Source organism: Sciurus vulgaris (assembly GCF_902686455.1).
Source record: "Sciurus vulgaris genome assembly, chromosome: 2".
Lineage (NCBI taxonomy): Eukaryota > Metazoa > Chordata > Mammalia > Rodentia > Sciuridae > Sciurus > Sciurus vulgaris.
Window position 1 is genome coordinate 83,074,575 of NC_136462.1, and position 25,095 is coordinate 83,099,669.

The 25,095-nt window shown below is 36.1% G+C and overlaps 2 protein-coding genes across 3 annotated transcripts in view; one reads left to right on the forward strand and one right to left on the reverse strand.

The window, feature by feature from the left end:
* The window catches only part of CHRM5 (cholinergic receptor muscarinic 5), a 90,134-nt gene that overhangs the window by 40,480 nt on the left and 24,559 nt on the right, over window positions 1–25,095 (reverse strand). The window contains exon 1 of one of the 2 annotated variants that reach the window (XM_079126361.1): window positions 2,273–3,858. The exons of the other annotated variant lie outside the window; for it this stretch is intronic. The gene's annotated coding sequence lies outside the window, so the exon portion shown is untranslated. Of the gene's footprint in view, window positions 1–2,272; window positions 3,859–25,095 lie in introns of those variants that run through there. 2 annotated transcript variants of the gene reach the window in all.
* Window positions 1–25,095, forward strand: part of AVEN (apoptosis and caspase activation inhibitor) — a 204,578-nt gene that overhangs the window by 26,799 nt on the left and 152,684 nt on the right. Inside the window, exon 2 of the mRNA XM_079126365.1 lies at window positions 11,949–12,126. Coding sequence (XP_078982491.1) covers window positions 11,949–12,126 — 178 coding nt within the window. The remainder of the gene's footprint in view (window positions 1–11,948; window positions 12,127–25,095) is intronic.

The following is a 25,095-nucleotide window of genomic DNA, read 5'->3' on the forward strand; positions in this document are numbered from 1 at the left end:
TATTTTAGTAACATAATGATTACTGTTCAGATCTGAGGGAATACTGTTGAAGGAAAGTCAGTGTCCAAGGAGCTGGGGATGGAGAGAACTATCTCAGATTCTTGATTCTGCTAACAGATAGTAGTTACTTTTTTATGTCTCATTTTTATCAACCACTTTCAGTCAAAATAACACCTATAAGAAAATAAAAGAATGAGGAGAAGGAAAGGAACAGTGTGCAGTGTGACAACCCTGTGAAGTGTCAGGGAACAACAGTTTTGTGAGCCAGTTACCTTTCCCTCTGCTCAGTTACCTTTCTGAGCAGTACTGAGACTTGACAACTGTTCTTTTTTTTTTTTTTTTTTTTTCCTTAGTCCTTTAAGACTGTGTGTGAGGATTTTAGATAGATAAACAGTGGAATTGTATTAGAAAAAACATTTTGGATGCTTTGTGGAATCTATTATAAAAATGCTGTTATCTTTTTTCCTTATAATCTTTGCATGAGATTTGACTACAGTCTTCTGTTTCTTATCTTCATCTGAAATCAGTTTTCCTAGCTCTTAGAAGGGCGACCTTGTTAGGGCAGCTTTATAGATGTCATGCTCTGGAGCACCTTCTGAAATATATAAAAATAAGGGCCATATCCAACTGAACACTTGTCCCACCTGTATTTGACCCTTCCTTTTCCTTTGTCTGTGTTTTGTTCAATGTGAATTCTCTTGAGGGTGGGGTTTGGCCAGTTAGTTTTCAGGATTCAGAGGGTCCAGGCCTAGCCCCACCTTATATTATGGCTCTTGGAGGTAGACCTGACTTCCTCAGCTGTTGCTCTGGGATGGGCCCACTGAGCTTCAGTGAGTGCCTGCTGTTTACCTTGGGATGCTCATTTCGCTGCCCTTCTGCCCTGCTTGGCTTCCTGTTATGTATATTGCCACTTCCCTTTCAGGGCCTGTGACTTTTGGTGATTTGTTTCTACCCACTCATATTTGGGACTTTGTGGAGAAATTTGTCACCTAGCTTTCTGTGGGTTTTCCCTAGATTTTAAAATTTTGCTATCCTCTTTTCTCTGTATGTTTTTAAGGGGGGACTTTGGGCAGACTAAAGAAATCATGTCACTATTGCTATCATCTTCCCCAAATCCTCAAATATGTTTTTCTATTTTCATATTTTCCCTAGGTTTTGTTTTGAACAACTTTCATTCCTAGGTCAGAAGCCTGGGCTGGGAAAATGAGGATTCCCTGTACTCTGCCTTCCTGTAGGAACTGTAGCTGTTTTCTTTAGCTGGAGCTCAATCCTTTCTTGGCCATGGGCACACACATTCATGGGTCCCTCACCCTGAGATGCCTTCCTCCTCCTGCTTCTACTGGCTCTCCTGAAGACACTCCCATCCACCCCACCTTTACTGATGGGGCTTTTTCATGCACATATAACCTGAATGTCATATAGGAAGCAGCACAGATCACACTATTTATGTTCACCTCTCCACTTTTCCCACAGTACGTGAGTTCTTAAGCCTGGGGATCATGTCTTATTTGTCTTTGTCTCCCCAGGGCCTGAATCTGCCCAGCACTCAGTAACTACTTAGGAAACGCTTGTTGAAGAGTGTTGGCCATAATAGTGCCAGGAACAAAAGCAACCCTTTGGATAGACAAATGGTAAGATAAATGCCACTTAATTCCTTTTCAAGATGCATTTCTTTCTTCAAAAGGAATTATCAAGGTGACCGGTTTTTAGTTTTGAAATTTTTGGTAGGGAGGTAACACTGGTCAAATCCTTAGTTGGCTGAATTTTTGTTAATAGTTACTTAAAAAAAAAAAAAAAAAAAGTTTGCAGGGAATTTAAGAAACTTAAATCAGCAATGATAATGATGAAAAAAAACCTGGAAATAGTTTGGGTGAAGAATAAGACAGACATGGAACCCAAGCATAGCGTAAACTTCTCCTCTGTGATTTCTGTATGTTCTTGCTTGAGGGCAGAGGCTGGACCTGGATCACCTAGACTCATCCCAGATCAATAATTCTCTTATTAATTTTTTTTCCCTCTGACTTGAGGGCTTTGGGAATGTCTTAAAGTTGTCCAGATAAACAACAGCTGTTTAATATCTGTGTCTTTTCTGCAAAGTGGAAGGTGATGACATTAAAACCTGAGTTTCCAAGGAAACCAGACTTGTGCTGGTGGATAAGAAGGAAACCTAACTGAGACAGCCAGGAAATCCAGCATTTCCAGCATTAAACGCATGCAGTGAAATTCCAGGAAGTGTGGAAAAAGGGGTGGGTGCACCTGAAACAGCGCTTACACAGAGGGAAAAGCCAGCACCTTTGACTCTGTTGGGGTGAGGATGTTTTGTGCTGTAATCAAATCAACAAAGCACAACGTTATCATTTCTCTTGGGTTACAGCCACACCAGGAAGCAAATTGTCTTCATATAGGTCTGTTCAGTGCCATTTTACAAGAAAGGTTGTTGGTATTAATCTGCTTTTTGGAATTTTACCTGGGAGTTGGGACTTGTGAGATGGCTTAATTTTGTAGTTTTCAACCCTTTTAAACAAGGATAGCTGCTTTGATGGTGGAATTCCCATTTTCTCTGCTCTCCCATTCTTTTCCATATATTGATGGCAAGGAAGGGCAGCTGCATGTAATTGTCTTGCTAGAGAAACAGTTGAGTTTGAATAATCAAATGTGAACTTCTGCCTTTGTTTCCCTCGTACCTGGAATTAAAGTCATGCACTGTGCCCAGTGATAATTTTTTTGCTATTTAAAAAAGTTAAACATCATAAGTTTCTGCTTAAGGTCCAAATGATAAAAATCATCTTAGATTGGTTGTGGTGGTACAGGCCAGTAATCTCAGCTACTTTGGAGCCTGAGATAGGAGGATATCAAGCTTGAGGCCAGCCTGGGAAATTTAGTGAGACCCTATCTCAAAAGTAAAATGAAAGGGCTGGGAGTGTAGATCATTGGCAGAGTGCTTTCTGGTGAGGCCTAACTTACTGAGCCCTGGGTTCAGGGCCCAGTACCTGGGGTGGGGACTGGGGAATGTCCTTAGCAGAATTATAAAGGGTTGTCAGTGAGGGTATATTTTAAAGCTTAGTAATAAAAATTTGAAGTAGAATAAATAAAAATTTCCAATTCACATTGTAGCATTTTTGGTTTCATGTGTTTGACATCAGTATTTAATTACTGATACTAGGTTTTGGTGACTCCGATGGAGGGTTTCCTTAAATGGGTTCTTTTGCATTTCTTTCCTATCCATTCCCTTCCATGATAATTTACAGTTTGTAAGGAACTCAGAAGGTTGAATGTTGAAGCCTTATTGGTCTTGAAGCAGGCCCTGTGCTCCAGAAGAGCTAACCAGGGACGTCCAAAGATGAGATTCTTGAGTAGAAAAAACCTTCCATGGGATCTGTTGTCTGGTTGTTATGTCTCAGTGATTTTCCACATTCTGTTGTCTTATCTGAGGACTCTTGGTGATAAAGATCATCTTTAAATATTCTCTTGGTGGACTTGCCTTTTTGAAAGAAAAGGTAAGAAGATATTTAATGCATCATGCTGACCCGTTGATGTAAGCAGATTGTAAATTAATGGAAGATATTTTGTAAGTTAAACAGGAAACAGCTTCCGTGAGTGAATCTTTTTACTGGTTCTCTGGTACCTGTGGTTCTTTTGTCTACTTGTTCTATCCATTATTGAAAGGAGGGGGTATTGCAGTTCCCAACTGTGACTGTTGAACTATCCATTTTCCCTTCAACTCTTGTCAGATTGCCTCACATATTGCAGGGGTCTGTTAAGAATATATATTAATATGTTCATAATTGTTAAATTGTTCTGTCCATCTTATTTTTACATAACAGCTTCCTTTGTCTTTTATAACAATGTATGTCTTCAAGTCTATGTTTGATGTTTTTATAGTCACTCTAGCTCTTTTGGTTACTGTTTGCATGGAATAACTTTCATCCTTTCATTTTACTGATATTTTTATCTTTGACTCTTTTTCCTATAGATAGCATATCATCAGATATTGTTTTTTAATCCATCCTACCAATTTTGCCCTCTCAGTTTGAATTCTTTATTCACATTTAATGTTATTGATATAGTTGAAAATTCCATTTTTTTGTTTTCTGTAATTCTCATGTATGTTCTTAATTCATCCTTTACTGCCTTTTTGTACTTAGTGAATTTTTTTTTTTTTTTTTTTTTTTTTTTTTTTTGTAGTGCTGGGGATTGAACCCAGGGCCTTTAAGCACTCTACCAACTGAGCTGTATCACCAGCCCCATAGTGACTATTTTTAATGTAACATTTTAATTAAAGATTTTTTCCCTTTTTTTGAATTTTTTTAGTGATTTCTGTAAGCTTTCCATATATATTTCAAATTATCAAAATCTGTTCATAATTCTACTAACTTAATTCCAGTGATATATAGGAATATTATTGCTATGTAGCTGTTAGCCTGTTCCCTTTCACCCTTTCTATTATATTTGTTACACTGATGTTACAAAACCAGTGTTTTTATATCTATATAAATTTATTTTTATTTTTAGAGACAAGGTCTCACTGAATTGCTTAGGGTCTTGCTAGGTTGCTGAGGCTGGCTTTGATTTTTGATCCTCCTGCCTCAGCCTCCTGAGCCGCTGGGATTATAGGCATGTGGCACTGTGCCTTGCTCACCTGTGTTGTTTTAATTACTACTTTATGGTTTTTCTTTTAAAGAATGAGAGAAGCATATATTATACCTTTTGTTATTTTAGCTATTTGTTTTATTAGCCTATTTATATCCTATTTCTAGTCCTCACATTTCTATTTGAGCTCCCTTATGGAGTCATTTCCTTAGTCTAATATGAATTTGTGCTGTTATTGGCAAAGGGATTTCTGTTTGATGTTGGCCCAGCAATATAGTTACACACTTATTGTTTTATACAATTGCTTTTAAAATCTGTTAAGGGAAGAGAGGGGAAGAAATATGCATTTGTGATCTTTCATGGTTATCTACTACCTTTATTAGCACTTTTTTCCCCCCTCCACATGGATCAGAGTTGCTGTTTGGAATCGATTGTTTTCAGCCTGGCAAATTTAGGTTAGTATATATCATAAAGTAGGTCTGTTACAACTAATTCTTTTTAGTTTAGTTTTTATCTGGAAATCCCTTTGTTTTGCCTTCATTTTTGCAAGATAGCTTTTCTGGATTTAGGTGTCTTGGTTAACAACTGTTTTCTGTCAGCACTTTGAATATGTTACACCATTGCCTGCTGGCCTCTGTTTCTGATGAGAAGTCAGTCATCAGTCTTTTTTGGGGTTGCTTTGTAATGATCAGTCATTTTCTCCTAATAGGTTTTCTTCTTGGTTTGCAGCATTTTAATTCTGTACTTGTGGATCTCGTTGTATTTATCCTACTTGGGTGTTTGTTGAGTTTGGTTATATAGATTAAGATTTTTTCATCAACTTTGGGAAATTTTTAGCCATTACGTTTCAAACTGTTTTTCTGTGTGTTGAATTGTTTCTGTGAAAACTTGTGATACAGTGAATTCCTAATCCCCAGGTTCTGTGAATGTAGCTTTATTTGGAAGTGAGTTCCTACTGGTTTAAGATGGACCCTAGTTCATTATGACTGGTGTCCTTGTTAAGAAGAGTACAAAGTGTGCACACGCACATGGAAGAGCAAATTCCATGTGAAAATAGGTGGAGATTGCAGTGATGGGACTCCAAACCAAGGTAGGCTGGGGATTGCAGGCAGCCTCCAGAAGCTAGCAGTGTCATGGAGCAGGTTCTCCCTTGGACCTTCTAGAAGGAACCAACCTGCCAACATCTGGATTTCAGACTTCAAACCTTCAAAACCATGAAAAAAATTTGTTTTAGACCACCTAGTTTGTGATATTCTGTTATGGAAGCTCTAGGAAATGAATAAAGATTGTGGTACTGGGAGGTGAGGTGCTAATGTAACCAATACCTTTAAAATGTGGAAGTGACTTTGGAATTGTGTAATGGGTAGTGGCCGGAAGAATTTTGAGGTACATGCTATAAGAAGCCTAGATTGCCTTGAAGAGATTGTTGGCAGAAATATGGACATCAAAGGTGATTCGGGGTAGGTCTCAGATAGAAATGAACATATCACTGGACAATGGGGGAAAAAACAAGCCTTGTTAGAAAGTGACAGAGACCTTGGCTGAGTTATGTTCTGCTGTACAGTATTTGTGTGTAGAGGGTTGTTGACTCTCCTGAGAATGAAATAGTTATGTGATTCACTGTTATTGGAAAATTGATAATCTAGTCTTATCTTTTTTTCTTGACTATTGATTTTTAATGCCATTACTTAAGATGACTTAGGAAGTGATAAGACTTTATTTTTTTTGGTACTTGGGATTAAACCTAGGGGCACTTTACCACTAAGCTACTTTCCCCAGTCTTTTTTTTTTTTTTTTAATTTGAGACAGGGTCTCACTAAATTGCTTAGGGTCTTGCTAAATCTCTTAGGCTGGCCTTGAACTTGTGATCCTCCTGATAACCTCCAAAGTCACTGGGATTACAGGCGTACCTCACCATATGTTGCTAAAGGAAGTGGTAAGACAAATTTGTACTCAACTTGCTATGCTGGTAAATAGTTTGATAAAGGAGGTTATAATTATTGATTATAGTGACATTTTATGATTTTTGTGAGTTTAATGGGTTTGAAACTCATTGACTAGATGATTGAATGTAGGCCATAGTTCTTTATGGTGATAGAGTGCTTTCTTCAGTAGGGTTTTAGAGTAGCCTTTTGTTATCTGAAATATATATGGGTAAAAACATTACCTTTTTCACTTCTGAGAAGCAAATTTATAGTTTGGGTTTGGATTGCAGTCTCACAGACTGATCTCCTGTATACATGAGTACACACAGATGCCAGAGTCTGTGTTCTTGTCCTGGCTTTCCTTCCTTGAGTTTTAGTTTGCTGTCAGCTCTGTATAGTCATCCATGGAATGATTTTTCCCATCTCTATTCTGTAGGGTAGTTGAAGTCAAATTGATCCTTGCCTATTAGAAGAACTATGAAACATTAAATTATTCTTTCTGGTTGAGAATATCAATTTGTTCTAAAATGGATTTTTTTTTTTTTGGGTGCCATTGGCTAAGATAATAGCTCAACAGTAATTTGATCATATAATAGATCTCTCCTTTGTTAACCTAATTGAGTTCCTGTTACTTGATGAACACTGCAACCAATGACCTGTGTCCAGCTATGAAATGTTACAGTGAAAATTACCATACTCATTTCAAAATGATGTTAACAAAAAAGCAGTGCCTTTTATATTTAGTTTTCACATTACTTTCTTATTTGCTCTGTCCTTTCTCTCCATTTTGAGGTTTGACATATTTTAATTTTGGACCATAATTTTGCATAATTAGCCAAATATGAAATCTCTAGGAAATTTAATGGTGCACCTTTCTCTAAGTTACATGTATCTTCTAAATTCTATTTTATTACTTATTGCTAATCTCTTATGATGGAGACCTAATGACAACTCTGTGTTTGCATTTGGGTGGGGGTAATGAGATCCTTTAGTGATTCTTCTAATTTGGGGATTAGTGAGTCATTCATCTGCATGAGGTCCAGGCTATTATAAACACTTAGTAAGTATTAAATTATGGTAATGGCAGGGCCATTAATCCTATCTGGGTCTCCTGCCTTCCATTTCATTGCTTATTTCACTGCAGCAGTGGTTCCTAGGGTGTTTCAGATCATAATCTGCTTTCAGATCAAGATAATTATTTTGCCCAGGTGTCCATTTTTGCCATATGTTATAGCTCTGCTTAGAGGTTTTTGAACTAACTGGAGAAACCTCCCTGAGCTTTATTTATCCAGTGGGACAACAAAAGAATATTGGATTTTCCCAGATTAAGTCCTGCCAGTATTTTCGGCTTTAGTTTTATCCCCTAAATTCTCATCAATTATAAAGCCTTTTTTTTTTTTTTTTTTTTTTTTTTTTTAAAGAATGTTCCTGGTACTTGTAATTTATATAGCAGATGTCATTTAATCACATACTTATAATCCACCAGCATCTCTGGTATCAGAATTTTCAGAAATGACAGAAAACTTCTAGGATTCATGCAGTCTTTGCAGATGATGATATAGATTACCATTTTCTTGTTTTGACAGGAGGCTGATAATACTTGAGGGCTGAAAGTGATCTTGAAAAGCCAATTAGTCTATGGTTTCATGAAAGCTTATGAAATTTGAATCAGGGGAGGACAATTGATTAATGTTAAATTTGCTGGGTGAATGGTTAATGGGTAACTAGAAATTTAGAGGGCCAAAATGACACCATACAGTATTTTTTTTCCTTTTCTTTTTTTTTCTGTAATATAATGATTTTTTTAAATTTTAATTAAAAATCATAAATTTACATAGGGCAATGTCGTTTGATTCATTGTTATTTTTTTCCCTTCCCCCCCTCCCCTCCCACCCCTCTTTTCCCTGAATACATTCCTTTCTTCCTCCATTCTTACCACCCTCCTTATCCCTAACCCTAAACCTAACCCTAACCCTAACACTAACCCCTCCTACCCCCCCCCCTTATATGTCCTTATCCGCTTATCAGCGAGATCATTCGTCCTTTAGTTTTTTGAGATTGGCTTATCTCACTTAGCATGATATCCTCCAATTTCATCCATTTGCCTGCAAATGCCATAATTTTGTCATTCCTCATGGTGGAGTAATATTCCATTGTATCCCAATGATGTACCTTACAGAAATAGAGCAAGCAATTATGAAATTCATCTGGAAGAATAAGAAACCCAGAATAGCTAAAGCAATCCTCAGTAGAAAGAGCGAAGCAGGGGGTATTGCAATACCAGATCTTCAACTCTATTACAAAGCAATAGTAACAAAGACGGCATGGTATTGGTACCAAAATAGACAGGTAGATCAATGGTACAGAATAGAGGACACGGACACAAACCCAAATAAATGCAATTTTCTCATACTAGAGAAAGGGGCCAAAATATGCAATGGAGAAAAGATAGCCTCTTCAACAAATGGTGCTGGGAAAACTGGAAAACCATATGCAACAGAATGAAATTAAACCCCTATCTCTCACCCTGCACAAAACTCAACTCAAAATGGATCAAGGACCTTGGAATCAGACCAGAGACCCTGCATCTTATAGAAGAAAAAGTAGGTCCAAACCTTCAACTTGTTGGCTTAGGATCAGACTTCCTTAACAGGACTCCCATAGCACAAGAAATAAAAGCAAGAATCACCACTGGGATAGATTCAAACTAAAAAGCTTTCTCTCAGCAAAGGAAACTATCAGTAATGTGAAGAGAGAGCCTACAGAGTGGGAGAATATCTTTGCCACTCATACTTCAGATAGAGCGCTAATATCCCGAATCTATAAAGAACTCAAAAAACTCTACACCAAGAATACAAATAATCCAATCAATAAATGGGCTAAGGAAATGAACAGGCACTTCACAGAAGAAGATGTACAAGCAATCAACAGATATATGAAAAAATGTTCAACATCTCTAGTAATAAGAGAAATGCAAATCAAAACTACCCTAAGATTTCATCTCACCCCAATTAGAATGACGATTATCAAGAACATAAGCAACAATAGGTGTTGGCGAGGATGTGGGAAAAAGGTACACTCATACATTGCTGGTGAGGTTGCAAACTAGTGCAGCCACTCTGGAAAGCAGTATGGAGATTCATCAGAAAGCTTGGAATGGAACCACCATTTGACCCAGCTATCCCACTCCTTGGGCTATACCCAAAGGACTTAAAATCAGCATACTACAGAGATACAGCCACATCAATGTTCATAGCTGCTCAATTCACTATAGCCAGATTGTGGAACCAACCTAGATGCCCTTCAGTTGATGAATGGATAAAGAAACTGTGGCATGTATGTACAATGGAATATTACTCCGCCATGAGGAATGACAAAATTATGGCATACAGTATTTTCTAGATGGAAGGAAGAAGATATATCTTGTGATGAGTGTGCCAGACTTCATTACCCAAACACTTTGGCCAATCAGTGTTACTTAGGTTGGTGTAGCCATTGTCTGTCATCTGATGTGATGTGGCATAAAGTTCAGAACATCATCTATGATGTGTTTTAGCCTAAAATTATTTAACTAGATTCCATTGAACTTTAGATTTTTAAAAATATATATATATATATTTAGTTGTGAATGGATCTTTTATTTTATTTATTTATATGTGGTACTGAGTATTGAACCCAGGGCCTCACACATGCCAGGCAAGCGCTCTACTACTGAACCACAACTCCAGCCCCTGAGCTTTAGGTTTTTAAAGAGTAGTTTGTAGGTAATATTGGAGATTTTTAAGTCTATTAATAACCACAAAGAAATAGATGGATGGATTTTTCTACACTCTACCTGGCCTTGTGCGTGAATCAATGTCATAAAAATGAGGATTGTACTAGGTCCAGAGACATGGGGACAAGCAATCAGATATAATGTGTAATCGTGAATTGAATACTTGACTGGAAAATAAGCTGTAAAGAATTTTGGGGCATTTGGAAAGTCTGGATGTTATATGAAATTAAATTTATTGACATGGAGGTAAATCATATTGATTTCTAATGAAATCTTGTAACCAAAAAATATATGTAACAGAAAAAGATCTAGAAATGTGCTGTAAGATGTTTTGGTACTCTGGGTGATGGAAATGTGGAGCTTTTTAGTTTTTGCTTCTTTTTTCCTCAAAATTTTCTGTAATGCACTTGTCATGTTTGTGTTTAAAAACAAAACCAAACCTCAAACTTATACTAACCTGTCCTGTACAGATGGTTTGCTTTAATATTTCTCTAGAGGTTTTTACTTAATAAGGATTTCATAATCTTTGGGAAACTTCTTTGAACTGTGCTTTTAGGTTGTATATGCATTTCTCTTTAAAAAATTTAATATTACAGAAAATTTCAAACATGCAAAAGTAGGTAAAAAAATATAGTATAATGTATTTCCATGTGCCCATCATCCTGGTTTGGCAATGATCAACATGTATAGTTTATTTCCTTTGTACCCACCATTCCTCCCACCCACTATTTTGATGCATATTCCAAGTGCTGTATCTTTTCATCCATGGTTTAACACTAAACAAATAATAAAATTAACAGTATATACTTAATGAAATTGAATATCGAGTTCACATCGCCCAAGTTGTCTCAGTGATTATTTTCTGTGGTTAGAGTGCTTGAATCAGAGTATGGATAAGTTCCTGATATCACAACTGCTGTGTCCATTGTCTTCCCTGCCCCGCCTTTGTTTGCTGTGCTGGGATGCAACCCAGAGCCTTGTGTATGCTAGCAAACCTCTACCACTGAGCTGCATCCCCAGCCCATGAAACTCTTTTGATCTGTAGATTTCTGTCCTTTCCCCTACCATTTTTTCCCTTGCAATTTATTTGTCAATGAAACTGGGCCATTTATCTTCAAGGATTTCTCATAATCTGTGTTTTTTTTTTTTTTTTTTTTTTTTTTTTTTTTTTTTTTTTTAACATGTTCTTAACCTTCTGATGCCCAAGACTGGAAACTCCTCTAGAATGTATCTGAACAGGGTTTCCATTTAAAGTTTATAAAACATATTTATGACAAATGTTTGTAAAATCTGTAAATTGAAAGGAAGAGTTACTTTCCATCCTAAGGTCCTTTGAGTTGAAGACTCTTACAGCCTTGATTATTTCAACTAGATGAAACAGCTGTTGAGATAGGACATAGGGATGGGTTTTAGAGGGATCAGTTATACAAATGTTCAGGCCATAACTTGCCATATTTCCTTTTCAGTGCTTACTAAAAAGTTTACCCTGGTATAATGGGGTTTGTTGAAAATGTTATTTAATATCCTCTGACAGTTTGGTTTGTACATTTATTCTTTATTGTGATACCTGTGTATTTTTTTAAAATTATTTTTCTATGAAGGCTACTGAGGTCAAGCTTTCCCGTACCTATTTGTTAATTTGTCTCTAATGATTACAGGTTGAAGATGACAGTGATACAGAAACCTCTAGAGAAGAGAATGACGAACAGGGAAATTATTCTAGAAGAAAGATCATCTCTAACTGGGATCGATATAAAGAGACTGAAAAAGAAGTCAATAATGAAAATGGAGAATCACAGAGGGGAACAGATTTCAGTGTCCTCCTGAGCTCTGCAGGTATGAATTCCCTTTGACTAGTTCTGTGGAAGTTGCATAGGCATTTTTTATTGTTGCTTTTAAAATTGCACTTTTATAACCAGTAATTCATCCTTAGTTCTTTGGATTTTAAGGTAAAGGAGTGTTTCTAATGGTTTGCAAGAGGGAAAAATGATGTGTAAGTGGTTGTCAGGGTTTACATATACTGATGTAGAATGACTAAAATCTCTGAGATGGATAAAATACTTTAAGTGGAAAATGCTGCCCCTTGCCATGGTTAAATTTGGTAGTATCAGGAAAAATAAGTTTTCTCTTTGATTTTAAAGGAATCAGTACTGATATTTATATGAAGCTTTACAGTTTCTAGGATATGTTCTTTTTTCCCTCTTTTGTAGCCTGGAGTATGTGTATTAAGTAGATATGCAAATAATAGATCCCCTGAACATCAGAACGTTCTTTTTTGCTCTGGATCATCTTCTCTATCAATACCATCAATCCATCCCTTTCATGACCAGCTGTTATCAAAGATTCACTCCTATCTGTGAGGCTGAAGAGTAGTAATAGGAAATAGTGGAGGAGGGCTGGGAGCACAGTGGTCACTCACTACTAGGATGTGGCATGACAATTTCAAGGATAAATTGAGGATAAATTAGTGGTTGCCAGGGACTGAGGGTGGAGGTGAATTGGCTATAAAAGGGCAACGTGAAGGACCCTTGTGATGGTGTATAGTTTAGTATCTTAACTGGGTTGGCAGATGCCAAACCTACAAAAGTGATGAAATTGTGTAGAACTTGCATACAAATGAGTATGAGTAATACGTGGGCAATCTGAATAAGATTGGCAGATCATATATCAGTGTGTCTTTATTTTGGTTGTGATATTATACTGTAGTTGTGCAAAATATTAGCATAGGGAGAATTGGGCAAAGGGTACAAGACATCTCTGTATTATTTCATTCCATCAACATGAATAACTGCAATAGAAATACTATTTCCAGGTTAAAATTATTTAAAGGTTGAAAATGTGGGAGAGAAATAAAATGGAAATATTTCATTTTCTTTTGAATTCTTTCTTCCCCACAACTTTGCTGCTTTTGAGTTCTTCCCTTTTTTCCCATATGTTTTCGAATGTCTATACCAGACTAAGAATAATAATTTGCATTCTCTTCCAAGATTAATGGAATAAGTTTCTGAGTAGGAAAGAAGTGGTAGAATATTAAATTGTGAGTCAAAACCATAAGATTGATTCTGGTGTCATTGATAGATGATGCACATAGCAAAGCCCCTTCTGGAGTAGATTTGCAGATGGCATTCAACTCAGTGACCATTCAAGTACTGATAACCTTAAGAAATTTCACCAAATGAGTACTTTGCTTTTGTTACCTGAATTTTGGTCAATTATGGGTTTATAATCTCTTTTATTCAAAGTGGGGAAAGGGGATAGAGGTAAAATGTGGCTGGTTAGTTTCAATTCTTATCAACCATTTGGCTAAAACATCCAGGAGGAGAAAATTGAAGTAATGCAATGAAATCATGCACTATATGTGGATTTAATGCAATCAATCGTATTGTCAGTAGGTGGAGAGTATCTGGCAACAAGATATACTGTGTAAATGTTTGAATGCAATTGAACATTCTAGTATAGCCCAGCAGGCATGTCCTTTGGCTTATGATTTTGGTTGGTTGTTTTAGCATTTTATTTATGTAATTTAAAACTTGGCACATGGTTTGAGTCTATTTTTACTTGTCTAATTTCTTCTCAAATGGCTTGTTTATCTGTGATTATTTTCTTGGGAGATTGAAGTTGCCATATTTTTTGCTGTGTGTTTATTTCTTCTCTCTGCTGCTGATTTATCAACTCTTCACCATAGCATAATCCTAAGAACTGCCATGCTCTTTGTATGTGTAGCAGTACAACTATATTGATTCTCTTTTGAGAAGTAGAGTTCATTCTGTGATCATAAAATATTGGGTATCCTCTAGATAGGTTAACCACAGTCCTTTGAATGCTTGAGACCAGTTGTGTTTCAGATTTTGGAATATTTGCATATACATAATGAGATATCTTGGGTATGAGACCCAAGTCTAAACATGAAATTGATTTGTTTCATATACATCTTACACGAGTAGCTTGATGATGATAATTTTATATAAAATTTATAGTGCACCTGTATTTTGGCTGAAACCTGTCACATGAGGCCAGGTGTGGAATGTTACACTGTGACATTGTGTTGGTATTCCAGAAGTTTTGGATTTTTGGGTTAAGAATGTTCAACTTGTATCTAGAAGAGTGGTGAGGCCAGGGCACCTTGATGTGCTAAGGTTAAAGAAATGAGAAGAAACCAACAAGGGAGACTAAGCATGCGTAATAGAAGGAAAAGTCAGAGTGTAGCATCCTCAGGTGTTTTTGGGAAGAAAGGGATGTGTCAAATACAGCTGATGACAACCAAAAATTGACCATTGAGTTTGTCATAGGTTGCTGCTGATCCTCACAAGTGCAGTTTTGTTGGGCTGGTAGGATGTGTTTTTATTTGAATTTAATAAGGGAATGAGGAAGCTGGGCTGTAGCTCAGTGGCAGAGTGCTTGCCTAGCACATGTGAGGCACTGAGTTCAATCCTTAGCACTACATAAAAATGTAAACAAATAAAGGCATGATGTCCATCTACAACTACAAAAAAAAAAAAAAAAAAAAGGAATGGAAGGAGAGACATTCAAGGAAGGGGGAGTAATGGGTTGATGGGAGAAGCACCTTTTTTTAAAGGTAGAAGAAATAATTACATTTACACATTGATCCAGAAAAAAGAATAGAATAATGTGGGGAGGGAGGGAATTACTGGATCTAGTCTTTACTAGATAGGAGGTTGCACACTGCTAGCATCAGCTGTAGCAGGAAAGGCAGGGTGTATGAACATGGAGGCTGGCAGGTGGATAAAGGTGATGGTGGCTTGAGGATGTTCTCTCCTAATTGCTTTCAGTTTCTTAGTGAAATAGAAAGTGGTGGGAGTGGGGAGGAGATACTAGAAGTGTGAGGAGAGAATAGAAGGAAAGAAATAGCTGCCCATTCAGCAGGGGAGTGAATGAAATAGGAAACTATGGTTTGGTTTCCGAGTAGTAATAGGTTCCGGTATTGATGTAGAACAGGTGTATTTCTCTCCCATTCACATTCTGCTGTGTGCGGTGCAAACAGAGGGATGAGAGTAGGATTTAATCAGGTGATAATTTAACCAAGCAAATGCAGGTAAATGAGAGCTGGAAAAGGGGGTGATTAGAATGAGTGACATTGAATTTAGACTGGGTAAGGAGGGAAGTGAAGGCATGAGAGCAGGTGAGGGCAGTGAAGAGAGATGAATGGACTATGGATTCTTCTGGGTGGAAGGATTATTGCCCTCCAGGGAGTGTGAATTGCAAAAGTGGAAAGTGGTGGTTGTAGAGTAGAGTGTTTGTAGTGATACAGTCTAGCATGGGTGTAACTGGCTCTGAGGGAGTGTGGGGGACCTGGTCATTGCAGGCTTTAATTTGCAATTCCTTAAATGCTGCTATGGTTGAATATTTTTGTGTTTACTATTCTCACTTTTTTTCTTCTCTGAACTGCCTGCTCACATTCTGGGATCATTTGTCTAATTTTTTGACTCATAGATTTAAATTATTCTCAATACTTACCTTTTGATGTTTGTTTGTATTTACAAATATCTTCTGCCACAAATTTTATGTGGATTTTTTTGTGGATAGTTTTAATTTTCATGTAATTGAATCTATCAGTTTTCTCATTGTTTATACTGTTTCATGCCTTGAGAAATCCATCTTTTCACAAAATAGTTGTATTTTCTCCTTAAAGCTTGACTTTTGCTTTGTTTTCTGAAGTGTTAAATTTTATCAGTTAGTACATTCTTTTATAACAATTTTAGATTGGTGGAATGAAGTAGCATAATTTCTATGTATTTTAGCCTTCTAAAGAGTGTGTAACCTTTTGGATGCCCCCCCCCTTTTTTTTCTTAGTATATAATTTATTTACTGAGTACCAAAGTAGCTGAAATTAGAAACAATGTATCATCCTTGAAAATGATGGGTTTTAATAGTGGACATTTGAGTTTGTCTTTGATCTTTCCTTTGACAGTATGGTTTAGTATAAGGAGCCCAGGCCTGTAAGTGAAACGGATCTGGATTTGAATTCTAATCTTGCATGTTTTTGGTCTAACCTTAAGCAGTACTGTGCAGGAAAGCAAGAACAGGAGGCAGTGACAGTGCTTGTTTCGGTGATGCCAACACCGTCCCTCAAATTACCATTGGTTTTAGTTTGACTTAATATGTAAACATGTCGCCTAGATTTAGTGTTGATATGAATTTTTGGTTTATAGAAACTTAATTATGTATATTCAGTAAAGCCAAAGTTTAATTTCTTTTATTCTTAAATTCTAGGTATATACAGCAATGGTATCCAACAGAATTCATATACCTTCATTTTTCTGAGAATTGAAAATCCTTGATATACGACCACTGACTGTTTAGTCTCTATTGAGTATCGGTGTTGCTCTGAGTCCACATGTCTTAAAAGGTTGTTCTTAGGTTACAACATTTACTCCTCCCCCACTGTGGTTGTCTCTACCTGGATTGTTCATCTGTTTTCTCCCTCGTCTCAATGTCTGCCATGTGCCCTGAAGGAAGACCATTGCTGTCACTGTGATGTATAATCCAGATTTGGTTTCTCAGACAAGGGCTCTGTTTTGGACTCTTCTTATTTTTAATTTTGAGATAAGGTCTCACTAAGTTGCCAGGGCTGGTCTTGGATTTGCCATCCTCCCACCTCAGCCTCTTGAGTAGCTCGGATTACGGGTGTGTACCACCATGCCCAGCTCTGGACTATTTTTTATATATTTTCTGCCAAAATTACTGGGCTGTGTATACCCCTTTTGTCCACTTCTCAAATGCCATTTCTAAGACAGACCTTTTGTCAAGAGTACACCTAACAATGTGTGGTTTCCAAATAGGATTTCCATGTAACTACAAGATTTTGAAGACTGGTAATTAAGGAATGAGTTTCTTACACAAACGCAGTTTGTGTTTGCCTATGTTAGCATGTTCACTTTGGAGATAGTTTGCCGTTTTTCAGTAAAGTCAAGGATCTACTACTCTTTACTTCCATACAACATTGGAATACAGCCTGACATTATTGCAAAAATATGGAATACAACCTGCTCCAATTCGGTCCCCAGCACTTCCCCCCTCCTCTCATTCTCCTCCCTCCACACCACTGATTGTTCTTCAATCATTTAAGGTTTATTTTTTATATTAGAGTCCTATGGGTCCACTTGCTGCCAGGACCCACTGTACCACATCCACGCATGGACACACACAAGTTTGGTCAGATTTGTTTCACTGTTCTTCCTTTTTTCTGTCTATTCTTTCTTCTCCTCAATCCCCTTCATCTTCTCTACTGATCTTTCCCCTATTTTGATGAAATTCCCTCTCCCCTTTTTCTTTATTTTTTTTAATTAAAAAATTAACCCCCCCCCCCCCCCCCCCCCCCCCCCCCCCCGTTTGGGGTTAGCTTCTGCATATGAGAAAAAACATTCTATCTTTGACTTTTTGGGACTGACTTATTTCACTTAGCATGATAATCTCTATTTCTATCCGTTTATTGACAAATGTCATAATGTTATTCTTTTTTTTATGGCTAATACTCCATTTGAGTGTTTGTATATAAGTATCACATTTTCTTTATTCATTCATCTATTGAAGGGCACCTGGGTTGGCTCCACAGCTTGGCTAGTATGAATTATGCTGCTATAAACATTGATGTGGCTGCATCACTGCAGTATGCTGATTTTGAATCCTTTGGATATATACCAAGGAGTGGAATAGCTGGGTCATAGGGTGGTTCCATTCCTAGTTTTTTTGAGGAATCTCCATAATGCTTTCCAGAGTGGTTACACTAATTTACAGCCCCACCAATAATGTGAGTGTTCCTTTTTCTCCCCACATCTTCCCCAGTATTTGTTAATTTATATTTTTGATTGCCATTCTAATTGGAGTGAGATGGAATCTGAATATAGGTTTTTTTTGTTTTGTTTTTTTTTCTTTTTCCCTGTGGTGCTGGGGATTGAACCCAGGGCCTTGTGCATGTGAGATAAGCACTCTACCAGCTGAGCTACATCCTCAACCCTGAATGTAGTTTCTTTTTTTAATTTTTTTTAATTTTTTTTTTTAGATGGAGATGGATATAACTTTTTTTTTTTTTTTAAATGTGGTGCTGAGTGCTTACCACTGAGCCACAACCTCAGCCCTGAATGTAGTTCTTATTTCCTTTTCCCTATTTGCTAGAGATGTTGAACATTTTTTCATATATTTGTTGACCATTTGTATTTCTTTTGAGAAGTGTCTTTTCTTTTGCCTATTTATTGATTGGGTTTTTTATTTTTTTGGTGTTAAGTTTTTTGAGTTCTTTGTATATTCTGGGTATTAATAGCCTGTACAAATTAGGAGGATCTAGCACTTCTAACCTTGGAAGATTGCTAGAGAAATTTTAGCACACATATGTGAATGTTTGTGTTGTATTGCTCATGAAAGCCTCAAATGGCAGCAACTCAAATATCCATTAATACTAGAATGAATATACAGATAAGTGGACGAATCTCATGCATAAAATGGAGTAAAAAAATCACTACCCACAGAATCCTCAGTATGATTTTACCTATAGAAAGTCAAAACATGGGGAAAAAGTAAAATGTTATTTAGGGATGCCTTAATGATAAAATGAAAATTGGGGAAATGATTATTGCAAAAATCAGGATTTTTGGCATCTATGGGGAGATTAAGGGTAATAACTGGGGAGGGCCATTTAGCGTGTAGCAGAAGGCAGGTGCTTTTTTTTTTTTTTTTTTTTTTTTTTAAAGTGTTTTTTTAAAAATATTTTTTAGTTGTCAATGGACCTTTATTTTATTTATATGTGGTGCTGAAAATTGAACCTGTCCCTCACACATGCTAGGTAAGCACTCTACTGCTGAGCTATAATCTCATCCTGAGGGCAGGTACTTCTGTGATGTTGGCAGTATTCCATTTCTTGGCCCTGATAATGGTTACTTATGTTTGTTTAACAATTACTTTAAAACTAGTTCATAGGTATTATCCATTAAAATATATTTTTAAGATTCTTCTATAATAAGCTTTCCTTTCTAGTATTCTTCAACTGGTACCATGTACGTGCTGGCTGCTTCAAGTTTCCAGCCATGGGTGGTGGCATATTTGTTTTTAATTTATGGATCTTATGGAGAAGGGAATGGTTTGTTCAAAGCCCTTAGCTGTCTACTCTTTCTGTAAGACTTTCAAACAGATAATCATGCCTCAGCTTTTCTGTTTTGGACAGTGTTCTTACAATTCCCTAATCTCACTTGCCTTCAGGCATAAATAGCAGGTCTTTAAACAATTTTTTCTGCCTAAATGGTGAATTGCTAATTCATGTCATAAGCAGTGTCTGTTCAAGATGCCACGGTTAACCTTAGTTAGGACGATGTTTACTGTGTGAGCAGAATGCACTGGAGCAAGCATAGGGGATACTTGTGCAAGTAAGCTGTTTATTTTTAAGTGGAACAAATAAAAATGATTAGTGTTTGGTTAGTACAGTTACCTATATATTTTCATTTAAAGCAATTAATATAATCCTCAATGTAACTTTATGAAAAGTTAATGTAGATTTAAATTGTAGTGCTATTTAATTTTTACCTCCTATCTGTAGCCTTATGCCAACAGTAAAAGTGGAGGGAAGACAAAGGATGTCACTCTTTTAGCCTGTACCCTTAAACCTTGAACTGTTGCTTCCCATGAAGCAGGAAGACAGTTTTATTTACCTTCATTGATTGGGTTCATTTTTTTCTTTTTAAATCTGACATTTATAAGATGAGACTATATATTAGTACCAACTATATAAATCTTTTTACATCACAAAGGTAATTTAGTGAGGGACTCTTCCCCTTGGTGTATGAATCTTCTGAAATAACATCTATCCATTAAATTTAGTTTGGATAATCTCCCCAAATTTCAATAACAAAACAGTCCTTTCTTTCTTGCAGTTGAATATTGAAGTGGGTCAAATATTTAAAATGTTTTTAGTTGTAGGTGGACATAACACCTTTATTTTGATGTGCTGAGGATGGAACTCAGTACCTCACACGTGCTAGGCAACCGCTCTACCACTGAGCTATCCAGTCCTGAAGTGAGCCAAATTTGATTTTCTTTTAAAAGCTTAAAAGGATAAGGGCAGCTGAACAGGTAGAATTTGTTTGCTTAGCCACAGTCTTAGCACCTTTGTGTTTTCTGTTGTTTGGCTGCCACTGCTTTGTCTGTTTTTACTGTCCAGCTGCTCCATTCCCATCCTGTTCCTCTCTGTCAAATATCATTTTCTTGCCCGGAAACGGTACCTGCCCCTTAGCAGACTCAGTCTGGGCAGTGTTATTTCCTTTTTTCCTTTAAATCTGTGACCTTTTGGTTCCTATTTGTTTAGGGATTCTTGTTGATTTTTCCATGAGTTTTTGCTGCTTTTCCTACCTCTCCTCCTAGTATTTTCACGTTTTCTTTGCTCTTTACTTTGTAAGTTACCATTACCAGCTTCTTTAGCTTTACTTAGTGCTTCTTTAGCCTTTTCTCTTAAATAGAATTATTCCTTCTTTTCTCCTCTAATAGTCTGTCCACTTTATTTCCTTATGCTATAAGTATATATGGATCTTTTCTACAGGTCTGATGATCCAAGTCACCCAACAATTTCAGCAAATACCCAGTTTAGAGATTTCATTTTGGCTCCTTAACACTCCTGTTTTTCTTCTTGCTTAGCTATTAATTTAGCTTTCACTTTTTTTTTTTTTCCTAAAGTAAACTTCCTTGAGAAGTATTAGAAGGGCTGTAGCTACATCAGGGCCTGAGGTTCCTAGAATCTTTTAGCAGATTTAGTACTATCAAACACTGTGAATTCCTTAAATGCTTTGTGTAATGTCTTTCTCAAAATCAAATAATTAACATAGGACTCTCATTAAAATATCCAAGGATGGTATTGTATATAACTAGAATACAAAAATAATGATCATTAACTCTTATTTAGCTTTTTTTGTGGGGTTTGTTGACCTTTTAAAATTTTTCCATCTACAGAGGTGATACAGGAACTTTGAAAGAGGAGTGAAAATCAGAAAAACAGGATCTGTAATGAAAGGTTTATGATGCCAAGTAGAAGTCTGAGAAGTGATTTACTATATCGCTTGTATTCCATGCTATAAAAACAAAGGGGAAAAAATATGATGCAGGGGATTTAGATGAACTGTTCCTGGGCATTTCACACATAGCAGCTAAGGTAGAGTTGGGGAAATCTTTCAAAATGGATTTGGTTTCTTTAACTGAAATCGGTTCAACAATGGTCCTTCCTGATGCCTAGGCACAAGAAAGGTGATTTATGAAGTAGTTTTCTCAGCCCAACTATTCTATTCTCCTGATTTCTTTAAATTTTGCATTTGTAATACCCAGATGCATTAAGTGAGCATAGCTAATATCCTTAGAATTAGACTTAAAATAAGGGATGTGTTTGTAGGTGAAGTCCTGTGGTCATCAGTGACCTATGACACTAAGTAACCTTAGGCTAATAATATGATAGCATTAACAAGAGGACTGGGTCATAGCTCAGTGATAGAGCGCTTCCTTAGCATGTGTGAGGTACTGGGTTCGATCGTTAGCACCACATAAAAATAAAGGCATTGTGTCTGTCTACAACTTAAAAAAATCAAAAAAATATGATAGCAATAACAAATGCTCTATTACCTGATCACCATTCAAGTGCAGGCTCTTTGAGGTGTTTTATAGAGCTGCTTTTTCTATTTTCATTACACTCGAACTTTAACCCAGTAGGGTAGATTTCATTATCTCTATTCTGTACATGTTAAAACTAAGCCTTAGCTATAGTACAACCAGAAAACAATATACAAAGACAGGCAAAGATGTCCTATCAGTAATTACTTTGAATGTTAATGTATTAAATTCTCCAATCAAAAAGCATAGAGTGCCTCAATGGATTTTTTTTTTTTTTTTTAAAGACTCAACTATGCTGCCTGCAAGAAACTCATTTTATCTTAAAGGACACTGAAACAAAAAGTGAAGAAATGGAAAGGGATATTTTATGCAAATGGAAACAAAAAGAGAGCAGAGGTAGCCATACTTATGTCAAACAAAGTAGACTAAGTCAGAAACTATACAGATGGACAAAGCCATTATATGGTGGTAAAGGGGTAAATTCATTAAGAAGACATAATAGTTACAAATATACATGTACCTGACATTGGCGTACCAGAGTATATAAAGCAATTTAAGAGACTGGAAAGATGACATAGGTTTTAACAAGCTAACAGTAGGGGATTTCAATATAGTAGTTTCATATTTTTGTTCTCTCTAGTTGTGGTCAACTGCAGTCTAAAAATATTAAATGGAAATTTGCAGAAATAACCCACAAGTTTTAAATTGTATGCTGTCTGAGTATCTTAATGATATTTTGCACTGTCCTTCTGCCTGGGACATGAGTCATCCTATTGTTCAATGAATCCATGCTGTGTATGCAACCAGCCCATTTGTCACTTAGCCCTCTTGGTTGTGAGATTGTCTATCATGATGTTGTAATGCTTGTATTTGAGTAACCCTTACATAGTAACTTAATGCCACATCACAATGCTTACGTCAATCATCTCTATCTCATTATATGCATTGTATCATCTGACTATCACAAGAATGTATCTATAGTATAAGATATTTTGAGACAGACTGTATTCACCTATTTAATATAATAGGTTATAATTCAATTTTATTACTTTTACACTATGCCTAATTTACAAACTAAATTATATGTATGTATAGGGAAAAAAAGAATATATGGAATATGGTACTGTATGCTGTTTCAGGCATCTACTGGGGACCTTGGTATGTATCCCCATATATAAGAGGGGGATTTCTCTACCTGATTTTCAACATTGGACAGATCATCCATTTTGTTATTGAAAATTAATAACAAAACACTGGGCTTAAACTATACTGTACATTAAATGGACCTAACAGACTGTATAGAACATTGGACCCAACAGCAATAGAATATACACTTTTCTCAAAGTATATGTGGAACGTTTTCCAGGATAGATCATGTTAGGCCATAAAATAAGTCTTAACAAATTTAAAAAGATTGAAGTTTTTTTCTTCTCCAGTGCAATGATATGAAACAAGATCAGTAATGAGGGATCGTGAAACGTTAACAAATGTGTACAAATTAAACAGTATACTTCTGAACAAATATTGGGTCAAAGAAGAAATTCAAGGGGAATTTAAATATCTTGAGACAAATGAAAATACAACATACCAAAACTTACGTGATGCAGCAAAAGCAATTTTAAGAGGGAAGTTTATAGCAATAAACACCTCTATCAAAAAAGAATTCAAACAAGTTAATGTTACCTCTCAAGGAACCAGGAAAAAACCAAATTAAGCTCAAAGGAAACAAAGATCAGAGCAGAAATGAATGAAATGAACTAGGAAAGCAATAGAAAAGATCTACAAAATTTATAGTTTAAGAAATTTCAGCAAATTGACAATCATAGGTAGACTAGAAAAAAGACAAAATAAGAAATGAAAGAGACATTATAACTGTTAATAGAGATGCAAAGAATCATAAGACCATGATTCTATGAGTAATTATATGCTAATAAGTTGAACAAACTAGAAGAAATGTATAAGATGTATAACTTACCAAGACTGAATGATAAAGAAATTGGAAATCTGAATAGACCAATAATGAGAAAGGAGATCAAATTAGTAATTAAGTCTTTCATCAAAAACCCAGGAAGATAGTATTATAGCTAAATTTTACCAATCATTTGAATTCTTCCAGAAAATTCAAGAGGAAGGAATATTTCCAAACTGATTTTACAAGGTCAGTATTACCTGATACCAAAACCAGATGAATAACTACAAGAAAATAGTATTACAAGCCAATATTCCTGATGAATCTGCAGAAATCCTTAATAAAATGCTTGTAATTGTATTCAACAATATAGTTGTTCCTTGTTCCCCGTGGGGAATTAGTTCTACAATCCCTCTTGAATACCAAAATCTGCTCTAATCCCTTATATAATAAAATGGTATAGAATTTGCATATAACCTAAGCATACCTTCCCATATACTTTGTTTTTTTTGCAGTGCTGGAGATTGAACCCAGGGTCTTGCATATGCTAGCCAAGTGCTCTACCCCTGAGTCACATTTCTCTCCCTTTTCCATATACTTTAAATCATTTCTAAATTCCTAGTAAAACCTAGTACAACCTAAGTACTATGTAAACACTTATAATACTGTATTGTTTAGGGAATAATGTGGGAAAAATTTTCTGTTCAGTACAGATACAACTACAGATATTTTTGATTCTGGATGTAGAACTCAGAGCCAACTGTACATTAAAAAGATCTTTCATCAAGATCAAGTGGAATTTATCCCTGGGATGTAAGGTTGGTTCAATGTATGCAAATCAATAAATGTGGTTTGTCATAGTCACAGAATGAAGGACAAAAACCATATGATCATCCAAAGGATGCAGAAAAATCACTTGACAAAATTTGTATTTCATGATTAAAAACTTTCAACAAGTTAGATATAGGAGTTTTTCTCAATACAATTAAGGCTGTATATGGTAATTTCACAGCTAACATGCTCAGTGATTAAATATTAAAGGCTTTTTGTTTAAGATCAGGAAAAAAAAAAAAAAGGATACCCCCTCTTGGCACTTTTCGTTCAACATTTTACTAGAAGTCCTAGTCAGAGCAGTCAGATAAGAAAAAGAAAGGCATCCAAACAGGAAAGGATGAAGTCAAATTGTCTATTTCCTGAGGAAATTCTAAAGATGCCACCAAAAAATCATTAGAACTGATTTTTAAAAATTCACACAAGATAAACTATAAAAATGTTTCTATACCTTGGCAATTTTTAGAAAA